The 14831-nt window shown below is 36.8% G+C and overlaps 1 protein-coding gene across 2 annotated transcripts in view; it reads right to left on the bottom strand.

Annotated features, from left to right (window-relative positions):
* PRKD1 (protein kinase D1) overlaps positions 1 to 14831 on the bottom strand; it is a 341766-nt gene that overhangs the window by 70651 nt on the left and 256284 nt on the right. The window contains exons 3-5 of one of the 2 annotated variants that reach the window (XM_040257184.1): positions 12578 to 12709; positions 11098 to 11258; positions 492 to 515 (exon numbers count right to left, since the gene is read on the bottom strand). In XM_040257184.1, coding sequence (XP_040113118.1) covers positions 492 to 515; positions 11098 to 11258; positions 12578 to 12709 — 317 coding nt within the window. The remainder of the gene's footprint in view (positions 1 to 491; positions 516 to 11097; positions 11259 to 12577; positions 12710 to 14831) is intronic. The other variant, XM_040257185.1, reaches the window with a different exon arrangement.

The following is a 14831-nucleotide window of genomic DNA, read 5'->3' as shown; positions in this document are numbered from 1 at the left end:
GGTGGCTGCTCTGTGCCTTACTGTGCCAACCAACACTGGTGGCTATCAGGACTGTGACCTTGCTTGGCATGGTGCTATGCTCCAGCATACAGCTCTAACGTGTGCAATTCAGTAAACGCGCTACAGTGTTCTGTTCTCGTCTGCGTTCTCTACTCTTCTCAGCTGGTCTGCTCAGTTTCGTAGAAAAGGCACCAATGTTATGGAATCAAGGAATCTAAGGGCAAAATTTAATCTAATGAACCATCTACTAGTCTAAAGCCTGCATTGCTCTTTGTCTTACCGAAGACTGTGAAAACTTGAACAATAACATCAGGAAAAGAAAACAACCGTCAACACCACCCATGGGCTTTCTGCAGTTCAATAGGCTAGATTCTGAGCTAAAATTCTGACCCAAGTATCAAAACAGGTAACTGCCTGATGTTAATTTAATATTATAATGCTGGTTTACAAAACGACAGTGAAGCACATTTCTCAGTAGAGCTAGCACCTACCTCAAAGCCAGGACTCACAGGAGACTGATACATGAAGTGGTAAAGAGCAAAAAGCAGACAACGGTGCAGAGTAAAGGAAGGAAAAAGATAAGAGAACCATGTTATTAGAATAAAGCAGTGCATGTTGCTCAACAATATTATTAGCAAATAATAGATCTGTCTTCAACAAAAAGCAAAATGGGATACGAATCCGTTTTTGCGGAACAGAAACATCTGGGTTAGAAATTACTTTTTAATATTTAAATGGGACTAGAGACTTTAAGATTGCAAAAACAGAGTCTATAGTTTTGAGCTGGTAGAGGGGGAAAAAAAATCTGCTTATCAGTGTCAGTGATGAGAGACAGTTCATTCACCTTGTTGAAAATAAATCAGAGACAGAATGAGCATTTTGACCTTTAAGTGAAAGATGAGATTTTCTTCACAATAATTCATCCTCTCAATGGGAAAAGAAAGGAAAAGGTCATCCAAGTAATCAAACGTGACATAGTTGTTATCTGCCTTGAGGCAGGAATAAGCTGATGAATAATCAGTATCAGTCAGTGCTGTACAAACCTGGAAAGTCCAATATAGGCTTAGAGTTTTAATGAGGGAAATATGTCTGTGGTGTATTCTTTGCTCATTTTAGAGTCTTTGATACATAGCATTGCTTTCCTGTCTGATTTCATCCAAGTTTGAAATATAATTCAAAAGTTGACAGGTTATTAAAAATTTTTTAAGAGGAGGAATATCAATGAAAAAACCATTTTAGTTAAGTAAACAAGTACCTGGTAATTTATGTGGAATACGTTTTTTTTTCATCTCTGTTTCCTCAAGCTTTGGGGGTCACCTCTATTTGATAACTAGAAATCAAATCTAAACTAAAAATAGTTGACTTTCTTAAACAAAAAAATGCATGACTGTGTTTTGAAATCAGGAATATTTCCAGTATTGAATAAATCATTACACTTTGAGAAAAATCCCAGTATTTCTTCTCTCAATCCCTAAGTATCCTAAGTTGCAATCTACTGCTAAACCATTTTGTCAGAGACTTTGGAAAGTGATGTACATTCACACTGAGGTTCTGCTAAGATTAACTGCTACTCAGTAATACCTGTGTTAGATTACTGGATTATCATGAAGCATGAGCAGAACTCAGGGACAACAATGGCTCATTTGGCCAGATCCAAACATGATTTTCAGAGAAGGCAATGGCACCCCACTCCAGTACTCTTGCCTGGAAAATCCCATGGACGGAGGAGCCTGGTAGGCTGCAGTCCATGGGGTTGCTAAGAGTCAGACACGGCTGAGCGACTTCCCTTTCACTTTTCACTTTCATGCACTGGAGAAGGAAATGGCAACCCACTCCCGTGTTCTTGCCTGGAGAATCCCAGGGACAGGGGAGCCTGGTGGCTGCCGTCTATGGGGTGGCACAGAGTCGGACACAACTGAAGCGACTTAGCAACAGCAAACATGATTTTGGAGGAGAAATTATATAACTGTTTCAATGTACTTTTACGAAAATTTTCACACAGGGGCAAAACTTTCTCTTTGGGAGAAGTCAATCAAATTTCCTCAATTTCTAAAATAAGAAATGATCCTTGTCATCAACATATCTCATATCCAAAGCACAGGATTTTCTTCCAGTGCAGCTCTGAATGTCTTCATTCTGGGCTATCATCAGAATGCATTTCTAGCTTAGTGCTGGTTCAGTGCTCGATACTTGAAGATGGCCTAGGCAACATGCATTGACTTATTCCTTTAAGTTACCATTTTTAAAAGAGTATTTTTTCCCATTAGGTATTTCTGGGTTTTGTGAGAAAAGGGGATTTCATATTTGAGTCAGTTTAGGAGCACTGATTTCATTATTGTAAGACTTCTGTGAACCATAATCATGCTCAATGAATACTGTGATGTCCAGTACTTGGATGGACAAAGAAGCATTTCCTAATCTTATCTGCCTAGGAGAATGAGTCTTTGGATAATATTTTATAGTATTTGGTATAATATTTTATACCATTATCTTAAAGAAAAAATTTTGGGAATCACACACCTCCGTATTTTTCCCTTGCTATCAAATTAGAATCACCAGAAATGTCCATAAGTCACCAAGAAAAAGAGAACCACCTGTTCTTTTGAGAGGTGGTTGGAATATTTTACTAGAGCTTTATTTTTATTTTTGTTTCCTCCTTGAAGGAAGATCATATGAATAACAGTTTTATATCTGTGGTGAAGACTACTATAGAAAATGTTTACTGTGTAAATGAATACTATATATATTAGGATGTTGTGGCATATTACTTTCATTTAGCACTCAGAGAATTTATGTTTCCTGTGACTGAATAATGCAATTTCTATAACTTTAAATTGATTAACAGGAGTCTCAGAGTTAAATTTAATTATTAATTATTCTAATACAATACTTCATTCTTTTCTCACATGACTTGGGATGAAGAATCGTAATGACTTTGTAACTTTCTATTAGGATACGTACTTGCTATTGTCATTTAAAAATATCTTTACTGGGGTACAATTTTTATGGCATAAAGTACAGAAAATTCCAGGTGTACCTCTTGATGAACATAAAAGCATGGACCTCTCCCCAGATCAAGATACAGAATATTTCCAGCATCCATGGTTCTCTCCTGCTCCCTTTTAGTTTTTATTGATCAGAACTTCAGATACTGGATTCATAAGCATATAAACTTTATGTCCATTTTTCCCCTAAATATAATTTTGTGAGATTTATTTATGGTGCTGAAAGAATCAAGAGTTCCTCAATTCTATTGCTGTATTGCTGCTGCTGCTGCTGCTAAGTCGCTTCAGTCGTGTCCGACTCTGCGACCCCATAGACGGCAGCCCATCACGCTCCCCCGTCCCAGGGATTCTCCAGGCAAGAATACTGGAGTGGGTTGCCATTTCCTTCTCCAATGCATGAAAGTGAAAAGTGCCGGGAGCCAGCATGAGGAAAGAGATCCGACAAAAAAGTAAAAGTGAAGTCGCTCAGTCGCGTCCAGCTCTTCGCGACCCCATGGACTGCAGCCTACCAGGCTCCTCCATCCATGGGATTTTGCTATATACTACTATTCCATTGTATGACTATCATTATTTACGTGTTTCTAGCTTTTAGCTATGATCAATAAAATTGCTAAAAACATGCTTGTAACAGTAGGATTCACATGGACACCACTCTCCCGCCCCACAATATGAAATCGTTAGGCATCCATGTAAAAAAATATGAATAAGATTTATAAGAGGAAAAATACAAAACTTTGATGAGTGACATCAAAGAGCTAAATAATAGAGATATCCCACATTCACATTTAGGAAGACTCAATACTGTTGTCAATTTCTCAGTTATTCTCAACTTCACCAATAAATTCAATGTAACCCCAATCAAAATCACAGCATATCATTTTATGGATATTAAGAGAGTGATTCTACATTTTATATGGAAAGACAAAAGACAGAGTATATCCAACGCCATACTGAAGAGAAGAACAAAGTTAAAGGACCGATACTATTCAACTTCAAGAGTTACTATAAAGTTATAATAATCAAAACAGTGTGGTATAAGAATGACAAGTAGATCAATGAATCAGAATAGTGAGTCCCTGAAAAGGCCCCCATAAATACAGTCAATTCACCTTTGACAAAGCATCAAAGGGAATAAAATGGAGAAAAGATGGTCTCTTAATAAATGGTACTGGTGACTCACATATAAACAAACGAACTTAGACACAAACATTATATGAATTAAATTAATTAAATTAAGAAGTGAATTAATTTGCCTATGCTCATACCACCCGGACTATGTCCAGCCTTGTCTGATCTCACAAGCTAAGCAGGGTTGGGCCTGGTTAGTACTTGGATGTGAGAAGTGAATTAATTTAAGTCATTTTAACTCTACATGAATCATAGACCTCAATGTAAAACAAAACACTATAAAAATCACAGAAGATAGCAAGATAGCATAAAAGAAAACCTAGGTGACCTTGGATATGGTGATGCCTTTTAAAACACATAACCAAAGAGACAATCCATGAAAGATAAGCCCAACTTCATTAAAATGAAAAACTTCTGCTCTGCAAAAGACAATGTCAAGAGAATAGGAAGACAAGTCACAGACTAGGATAAAACATTTGCAAAATATTAGCAAAAAACACATCTAATGAAGACTGTTATCCAAAATATACAAAGGACACTTAAAATTCTACAATAAGAAAATAAACAACCCCATTTAAAAATGGGCCAAAGACCTTAATAAAGACTTTACCAAAGAAGATATACAGATGGCAAGTAAGCATATGAAAAGAAGTTTTATATTATAATATGTCATCAAGAAAATGCCAGTTGAAACAATGAGAAACCACTACCACACACCTCTACCACACACCTCTCAGAATGCGAAATCCAGAACAATGACACCAAATGCTGGCAAAGATGTACAGCAATAGGAATTCTCATTCATTGCTGGTGGGAATGCAACTACCTAGAAGATTGGCAGTTTCTGATAAACCTTACCATATGATCTGGCAAAAACACTCTGTGATATTTGCCTAGAAGACCTGAGAAGTTGTGTTTACACAAAAACCTATACACGATGCCTATAGCATCCTTACTCATAACTGCCAAAATGTTGAAGCAACCAAGATGTCCTTTGTTAGGTGAATGGATAAATAGGGACAACTGTGGACAGCACAACAATGGAATAATAACTTATTCCACATTAAAATTAAATGAGCTGTCAAGACATGAAAAGACACAAAGAATACTTAAATATGTCCTACTAAGTGAAAGAAGCCACACTGGAAAGGGTACATACTGTATGATTTCAACTATATGACGTTTTGAAAGAGCCAAAACCACAAAGACAGTGAAAAAAAAATCATTAATTGTAGGGGTTAGGTAGAGGGGATGAAGGAAGAATAGACAGAGCTAAGAGGACTTTTTAGGGCAGCGAAAATATTCTGTATGATACCATGATGATGAATAAATGTCATTATACATTTGTCCAGATCCACAGAATGTATAACACCATGAATGAACTAAAGCAAACCATGGACTTTGTGTGATTATGATGTATCAATGTATGTTCATCAGTATTAGCGAAATACCACTCTGTTGAGTGATGGTGATAATTTGTGGGAGCTTTGCATGTGTGGGGGCTATAATAACATGTGGGGGCATATGGGAACTCTCTATGTCATCCTTTTGATTTTGCCATGAACCTAAAGCTGCTTTAAAAAAGTGAAGTCTAAAAAAATTTTTAAATGCTTGCATATATGTTTCCATGTATGTCTATACACATTTCTGGTAAATATATACCTAGGAGTAAAACTGCTGAGTCACATGATATGTATATATTCAGCTTTAGAAGATAATCACCAACCAGAATGCCAAAGTTGTTAAACGAAATAATATCTCCACTAGTAGTGTATGTGAGTTCCAGTTGTTCAATATCTTCAACAATACTTGTTACTATCAGTTGTTTTCTCCCAATGTTAGGTATTCTGTGCTGTGCTTAGTCAGCTGTGTCTGACTCTTTACAACCCCTTGGATTGTAGACTGCCAGGCTCCTCTGTCCACGGGGATTCTCCAGGTGAAAATACTGGAGAGGGCTGCTGTACCCTCCTTCAGGGGATCTTCTCAACTCAGGAACTGAGCCCAGGTCTCCCGCATTGCAAGCGGATTCTTTACAGATTCTTTACCAGCTGAGCCACCAGGGAAGCCCATGAATACTGGAGTGGGTAGCCTATTCCTTCTCCAGGGGAATCTTCCCAATTCAGGAATCAGACCAGTGTCTCCTGACTGCAGGTAGATTCTTTATCAGCTGAGCTACCAGAGAACCCCTGGTGTAGAGATATTTCATTGTAGATTAACTTTAGACTGTTTGATATCAAATGATGCAAAATATATTTTCAATGCTTATCAGCTGTCTTTTGTAAAGTGCTGTTCAAGTACTTTGCTTATATCTTAAATAAGGTTGTCTTTTAAAGTTTCACAGATGCTCTTCATACATTTGGATATGAGTCTTTTATAAGATATATATATATACACATATTATATATATTGAAAATGTCTTCTTTTATGATTTGCTTTTTCACATTTTTAATGGTATATTTCACTGAAAACAATGTGTTACTTTTAATGGTGCCTTTATCAGTTTTTTCCCTTTGTCTGTGTTTGAGTCCTATTTTTAAAAGTTTCTCATGACTCAAATTATTGTAGATATTCTTCTATGTTATTTCCTAGAAGCTTCTAATCTGCCTAGAAGTTATTTTCATTTGGTATAAGGTAAGGCCATGATTCATATTTTCCACATACATATACAGAAATACTTGGAAAAAATCGCTTTCTCACAGCAGTGGTATAATTGTCAAAAATTTGTTGGTCTGTACATGTACATAGTTTCTGGACTCCTCCTGTTCTGTTTCACTGGTTTATTAATATTCTTCTGTTCCTGTGTAATACCACATTGTCTTTATACTTAATCTTGTGTAACACCACATTGTTTTAACTATGACTTTATGCCGGTATGTTTGGGAATTCTCCAGCTTTGTTCTACATCAGGGGTTCTCAAACTCCACACTACTGACATTCTGAACCAGGTACTTCTTTGCTTGGGGGTGCTGTCTGGTGCATTGGCCCCTCAAATCCTAACTGTCTTGGTTGTTTCTGGGTACCTTTAAATATTGTTTTGTTATGTTCTGTTATATTTTATTCAGCTTTTATAATTGTCCCTTATAGGAGAGTTGATTGATACAAGCTTCTTCATAGCTAGGAGCAAAACTTCTGGAGTAAATTATTAACTTTTTGCCTAAGTCTAAGCCTTGCATAACATGATTTCAAATAAATGACTTTCTTTTAACTTTTCCGTAATACCACACAAACATCTGTAACTTAAAAAAAAAAAAAAGATGTGTAAGTCACAAATAAACTAATTGGATCATTTAAGCTGGAATCAAGATTGCTAGGAGAAATATCAATAACTTCAGATATGCAAATGACACCACCCTTATGGCAGAAAGCGAAGAACTAAAGAGCCTCTTGATGAAAGTGAAAGAGGAGAGTGAAAAAGTTGGCTTAAAACTAAACATTCAGAAAACTAAGATCATGGCATCCAGTCCCATCACATCATGGCAAATAGATGGGGCAACAATAGAAACAGTGAGAGACTGTTTTGAGGGGCTCCAAAATCACTGCAGACGGTGACTGAGCCATGAAATTCAAAGACTCTTGCTCCTTGGAAGAAAAGCTATGACCAACCTACACAGCATATTAAAAAGCAGAGACATTAGTTTGTCAGCAAACGTCCGTCTAGTCAAAGCAATGTTTTCTCCAGTGGTCATGTATGGATGTGAGAGTTGGACTATAAAGAAAGCTGACTGCCAAAGAATTGATGCTTTTGAACTATGGTGTTGGAGAAGACTCTTGAGAATCCCTTGGACTGCAAGGAGATCCAACCAGTCCTTCCTAAAGGAAATCAGTCCTGAATATTCATTGGAAGGACTGATGCTCAAGCTGAAACTCCAATACTTTGTCCACCTGATGTGAAGAGCTGACTCTGAAAACACCCTGATGCTGGGAAAGATTGAAGGCAGGAGGAAAAGGGGACAACAGAGGACACCTGGTTGGATGGCATCACCGATGCAATGCACATGAGTTTGAGTAGGCTCCAGGAGTTGGTGATGGACAGGGAAGCCTGGCGTGCTGCAGTCTATGGGGTTGCAAAGAGTCGCACATGACTGAGTGACTGAACTGACTGAATCTTGACTTCCTCTCTGCAACTGTCTCAAAGTTTATAAAACTGATTTAGTCTTAATAAGTTTACTTATACATAATGAAAAACATATTAGTGTGCCCTCCTTAAGTACCTACTGAGTTTTTCTTGTTTCCTTCTAACACAAGTGATGATGTACAAAAGATATACACTCTTGCAGAGATATTAAGCCATTAATTATCTACATTTTGGATTTTCTTAAAAATGGACTACATCATGGCTGGAATAATGGATACAGTTTACTGTCAAAGTTGATGACAGATTAAGCTTGTCATAAGATCTATGCTGTTATACTTTTCTATTTTAGCAGCACTATAGAAATCCAAGTTCAACATACTTGCCAGAAATGGGTAAATTAATAGGATTAGGAATATTTTAATTTGTATGTGAAGTGATGATTTTTAAGTTAAAAACAAGGAATCTAGTGTGGAAGAGAAAGTCATTTTCTTACATTTGGGAGAAAATCTATACTGATGACAGATATACAACATGGGTGGTCTAGTGGCATTAGTTAGCAATGCCACCTTTATATAGGCCATTATTCTTTTCAGAAGTGGAAAATATTCTTTACTGTATATGGGACTAAAATATTTTAAATCATTACCATAATATTATCTTTGTCTAGGCATTCACTATAACTTTTAAACTATAGTTACTGGTCTTATGTGTTTTGTCCAGGGATGAAAAGAGACATATTTGCTGTACTCCAGTAAGCAAAGAGAGACACACAGGCACCCGTCAGGGACACAAAGGGCTATGATGAATGTAAAACACACGTTTGAGAGCCGGTATGTTACAAACACTATTTCCAAAGGCATTTTTCATTTAAAGATTACCTGAAAAGCATTTTACACAAGGTCATGAAAGTTTATATAATACTTTTCAAAGTATCTTGTGGCTCCAAATTTTCCCACCTCATAAATATCTTATTAGATCAAACTTTTATAAGCATTCTTGCCAAATATAGTTGAAAATCTCATTTTCAGAATGTATTTTTCGAACATATTTTTAAGCATTTATTATAAAATTTTCATTCAGTAATAAGTCACTAATGAATTTGACACCTGGTGTACAATATAGTTTATAATCAAGTAATTTGACAATTAAATAATTAAGTAATTTGATTAAATAAAGCAATTAAAGCAATTAAATGATCTGGGTGAAAAACACAAAACCGGCTTAAAGACTTTGGTAATCTAAATTAAATTTGTATATAAATTATACATATGCAAGCATGTAATAATTTAATTCATATTTATAAACTCTAAATGATATACATATAATGTTTGGACATATATATACACATATGTATATGTGCATATGTGTATATATTATTAAAAACTGAGATAGCTTTAAAAGAAAAATATTCAGCATTAATTATCTAGATTCTAGTCTATTCTAATGATGAATAACTTTAGAGTTTAACCTTATGAAATGTTAACTAATTTTTAAAAATCTTTTCCTGGTAAAACTCAAAACAGTACAAACTGATTTACAATTCTGTTTCTTAAACTTATTTAAAAGTGTCTATCCTGTAAATAGTATGATTTTCATACTTAAAAGCAAGAATAACTGTTAACTTATAAAATCAGTACTTACAAAACTTCAAATGAAATCAAGAAACTTCAGAGTTGGAAAGATAATATGAGAATTATTTGAAAAAGTAAATAGAATTTGACTTAAGCACCTTTCAGTAAGAGTATCACTAGTTCTAATACAACTTTCTAGAATAATATATAATCATATACATGTATTCTGAATAGTCACCAAAATGTAATCTACTAGCTATTGATGGGATTTACTGCCTGCCTTACCCTAACAGGTTCACTTCATGAAAATACAAGAAACTCCACCCAAAAAAGTCACAGTAACAGAGTATGGACTTTTCCTGTTTATCGAAATAAGCATCCATTTGACTTAGATATCTAGTTTATGCTGTAACAAAATTTAAGTGATATAAAGATCACAGTAAAATAGTTTCCAAACAATAAATTAATTAATATGACCTTTATAGAGATGGCTTCAAAATGTATTACTCCTCTCCACTCCATGGATTTATTTAACCTAAATGGTTCGTAATTTTTACTTTTTCCTCTTTAATTATACTTAACAATAATTAGATTATAAAATGTTTTTTTGTAATATCTATTGTCAGAGCAAGTAAATGTAGGATTTCTCAGCTCACACCATTAGCTTATTTCAGAAAAAAAAGTTCTTATTTTAAATGTTACACATAATCATCACAATTTTTGCTTAGCTTTGAGTGTCTGGAAAATCAAAATTTAACTTTCTTAAAATATTTAAGTCATATCCACAGATATATATGGGAATATTGAAAGTACTACGTGCTGTTTTTCTCATGACATTTGTCAATCAGTGTCACTGTGACAAAACATCAGCACATATGCCATTAATGGCAAACAAGTAAATACTTTCATCTTTTCAGAAGAGAAAATTGCATTATCTTCTCCCATAATAGTCAGCTATACCACAAAGTACTCTAATAATCTTCAGAGAAGAACATCTTTTATCTCCGGTTTCCAAATTTTGACAAACTCTGTTTTGCAACATTCACACATTAGCTTGTGCTGCTCCGGCTCCATGACCATGATGAAACCTCACAGATTTTAAAACTGCGCTAAGCTCACAGATAAGAGCAAACTTAAAGCTGCTGGATATTTGCTGAGCCACTGACCAATTTGACAGCACAGGCCCTGAAGAAACGTAGTCCTCAACACCCTGGCTGTGTTCTTCCTGCCAGGGCACTGTCGTGGACTGACACTGTTACCACATCGTCCTTCAGATTTCCCATGTAAACTGGGAAACAGATAAACAAAGAGGCCATACCAGAAGGGGCTCATCAGGAGCGCTGGTGGAGAGCTCGGCAGACGCTGTGCGGACAGTGCTGAGCCCAGTAAGGGAGACATTCGAGAGCCTTCTCCGCCTCACGCCACTGCAGTTGTTGGGGATTTTAAATGCACATCTCTTGTGGTAATTCAGCCCACATCCTAGAAGGAGAAAGCAAAAGTGACTTTGTTCAATGATAAATTAAAAGCTACTCTAGCATATGGTATAAATTATGAATTTTGAGAAATAGTACTGCTTCCATTTTTCTTCATGCTGTTTGAAATTTAAAATTTTCTCTTAAGCTTTTTCTGAGCTTTATTGTCCTAATACGTCACTAAGTGGGGTTTCTAAAATCTGATGTTATTGGATGAGCTCAGCAACCAGTCTGGTTACCAGTTTTAAAAATGTTTTCTAACATAAAGGACTTGGTCTTTGAGGGGTCCAGCAACAAAATCCAAAGAGATGACCTATTTTTAGCTGTTATAAGTTCTATTGTGAGGGAAAATTAATCATAATGTTTCATAACTTCTGAACTATATTGATTTGAGTCAAGACTCCACAAAACTTGTTTGTCTACCGGGCCTTGGACAATTTACTTCATCTCAGTCTTTCTGTTGGTAAAATGAGGATAACAACTACCTTGTAGAATCATTAAGAAAATATGTAAAATATTTCACATGCTAGTTTCCACAGGTAAATAATTAGAAAAGCACTGTTTTTCTCTCAACGTTTCTACTATTCATAGTTTTCACATTGTAGTCTTACCTCAAAATTCTCCCATGTGTCACATAGTAGACAATTTTTCATACAACTACCCTTTAGGTAGACTTTCTTCTACCTTTTCACAAACAAAAATTCAGAAATTATGGTTACCTTATTTATAGGATTCATCATGAAAGCTTGGGTTTTTTGGCCAGCATTCAAACAGCTCTCTCTCTCCCTACTCCACCTCTTAAATAGTAAGATCAGGGTATAATCTGGTTTGTTTTTAGGAATACATCATGGTGTTCTAGAAATGGGATTGAGCAGTTCAAGGAGTTCTGTCCATAGAAGATGATACAACTATGATCTTGGTGTGGAAAGCCTGGTACATGTTCCAGCTGGTCACTTGACAGCTGAGTGATCGTGGATGGTTTGATTAAACTTTTGAATCTTAGCTCATTTCAACATTTATTGAACACTTATTATTCCAAGTTCTAGCTAAAGATATAAATTATAATGTTTAGTCTGTTAGCAAAATAATCAACACCTTATATAACAGAGAAACATATCCATACAATACAGGGGAAAAGATAGGAAAATCTGGTTTCCCAGATCAAAGCTAATATGTTGAAGACAGGAAATGAACAGAACAGAATCCATGCACTCCCCAGATCCATGGAAGATATCTGAGGGAAAGAAGAAATTGCAGAAAAGGTCACAACACAAGCAGGTAACCCCAGCACATATTCCATTGGGCCAGGAAGGGAAATAACTTTACCTTCACATTTAAGGCCTTGACGCACCAGCCCCCACAACATTTCTCCACAGTGATCACAGAAAGCTGGAGCTCTGTATGAATGAACAAAGAGAGTGTGGGGGCGAATTTGAAAGTCTTCAAAGGTGGCAGAAGCTGTAAAAATAAAAAACATGGACAAATAAGTTGAATGAACACCCTGATCCGTAGGTAATTTGCATGCTTGATAACTACTATGCAAGTATGTATATAACTCTCAGCAAAGTTAGGAAAGATGCAAAGATGCAACACTGCTTGACTCTTAGCCATTCCACGCCCTTCTTCCCAACCACAGCTTTACAAGTGGTGGCACAGGAACCTCTTTCTTGTCTTCCTGCTTCTTAAGGTCTCAGACCACTTCAAAAATAGCCCAATGGATACCTGTATATGTATGGCTGAGTCTGTTTGCTTTTCACCTGAAACTATCACAACACTGTTAATCAGCTTCCCTACCCAGGGATCGAACCCGGGTTTCCCACATTGGAGGCAGACACTTTAACCTCTGAGCCACCAGGGAAGCCCACTAATCAGCTATACTCCAACATAAAATTTTTAAAAAATAGCCAAATCACTAGAAGAATGAATGAAAGGATAAGTCAACTTGGTTTACAGATAGGGGATGTTACTTGAAAATACTTTGCTTCTTCTCTTACTTGAAATGAACCCGAGGTATTCAGAAATATTAAAGGAAAAGAAACTCTTGATGAATTTTGTTTAGACAGATCAGAAGAAAGTATACTTGAACATGACCTTGAAGAGAGGTACAGTAGAAGGGTGGGGTCCAACTGGACACAAGGAATCTAAGCAGCCTCTTTTGGAGAGATAAAGTTGTTTGAACTCTTATGCAGTATAACCAAGCATTTAAATCCTGACCTAAAAATAACAAGCAGCCTCTTCACCAATATGCCAAACAGAGGGATTTAATATACACACTGCTGAACTTCAGTTCACTTTGAAAAATATACTTTAGTAAATCACATTCATGCTATCAGTTCAGTTCAGTAGGGTATTTTTATTATAGCTTATTGTTATTTATTCTATATGATATTCATACAGAGGATTGAAATTCATTATTTTTAATTATACTTTTCCACAGGATTTTTAAAATTATGTTATAAAAATAGTTTATGTTTCTTTTGGTGTTGCTTAAATCAAGAAATAGAAAGGTACAGAGAATTCAAAGTGAAAGGTGACCCCTTTCTCCCAAATTCTAATGCTGCTGCTGCTACTGCTGCTGCTAAGTCGCTTCAGTCATGTCCAACTCTGTGCGACCCCATAGATGGCAGCCCAACAGGCTCCCCCATCCCTGGGATTCTCCAGGCAAGAACACTGGAGTGGGTTGCCATTTCCTTCTCCAATGCATGAAAGTAAAAAGTGAAAGTGAAGTCGCTCAGTCGTGTCTGGCTCTTCGCGACCCCATTAACTGCAGCCTACCAGGCTCCTCTGTCCATGGGATTGGAGTGGGGTGCCATCGCTTTCTCCAAAATTCTAATGAGTGGGGCTGTATTTTCTAGACCTGTTTGCACACATAGCCTGATCTTGAGGCTGTCGAGTACAGCCCAGGAAGAGCTGGCCATAGACTGAGAAGAGCTAGGGGAGGCTTTGCCATTACCTGAGTGACACCTCACTTAATCGTCATGAGCCTCAGTTTCCCACACATAAAAAGAAAGGTCTGACTGATGGTGACTTCTCTTAACCCCTGAAGTGTAAACTTCCATTAATCTTAGAAGAGGACCTGCTGCTGCTAAGTCACTTCAGTTGTGCCCGACTCTGTGCGACCCCATAGACAGCAGCCCACCAGGTTGCTGGTGTCCCCAGGATTCTCCAGGCAAGAACACTGGCGTGAGTTGCCATTTCCTTCTCCAATGCGTGAAAGTGAAAAGTGAAAGGTCAACGTGAAGTCGCTCGGTCGTGTCTGACTCTTCGCAACCCCATGGACTGTAGCCCACCAGGCTCCTCTGTCCATGGGACTTTCCAGGCAAGAGGACTGGAGTGGGGTGCCATCGCCTTCTCCCAGGTGCACTTAATTTCACAAGGTTTTATGCAAAGAGAATTTTGTGGGAAACTTAGGTCTTACATAGATGATTCTATTCTGCCTTCCCTTCTCTGCCTCCTGTTTGTCTTCTTGCCTCACTTTTTCAACACTTATTAAACGCCTTTTCCATGTTATCTGTCAATGGCACCAATCCAGTTTAAAAATGTAAAGATAAGTAAGACATATTTACACAGCCTACCAGAC

Source organism: Oryx dammah, unplaced genomic scaffold (genome assembly GCF_014754425.2).
Source record: "Oryx dammah isolate SB20612 unplaced genomic scaffold, SCBI_Odam_1.1 HiC_scaffold_16, whole genome shotgun sequence".
NCBI classification, from domain to species: domain Eukaryota; kingdom Metazoa; phylum Chordata; class Mammalia; order Artiodactyla; family Bovidae; genus Oryx; species Oryx dammah.
This window is presented reverse-complemented; position numbering and strand designations above follow the sequence as displayed.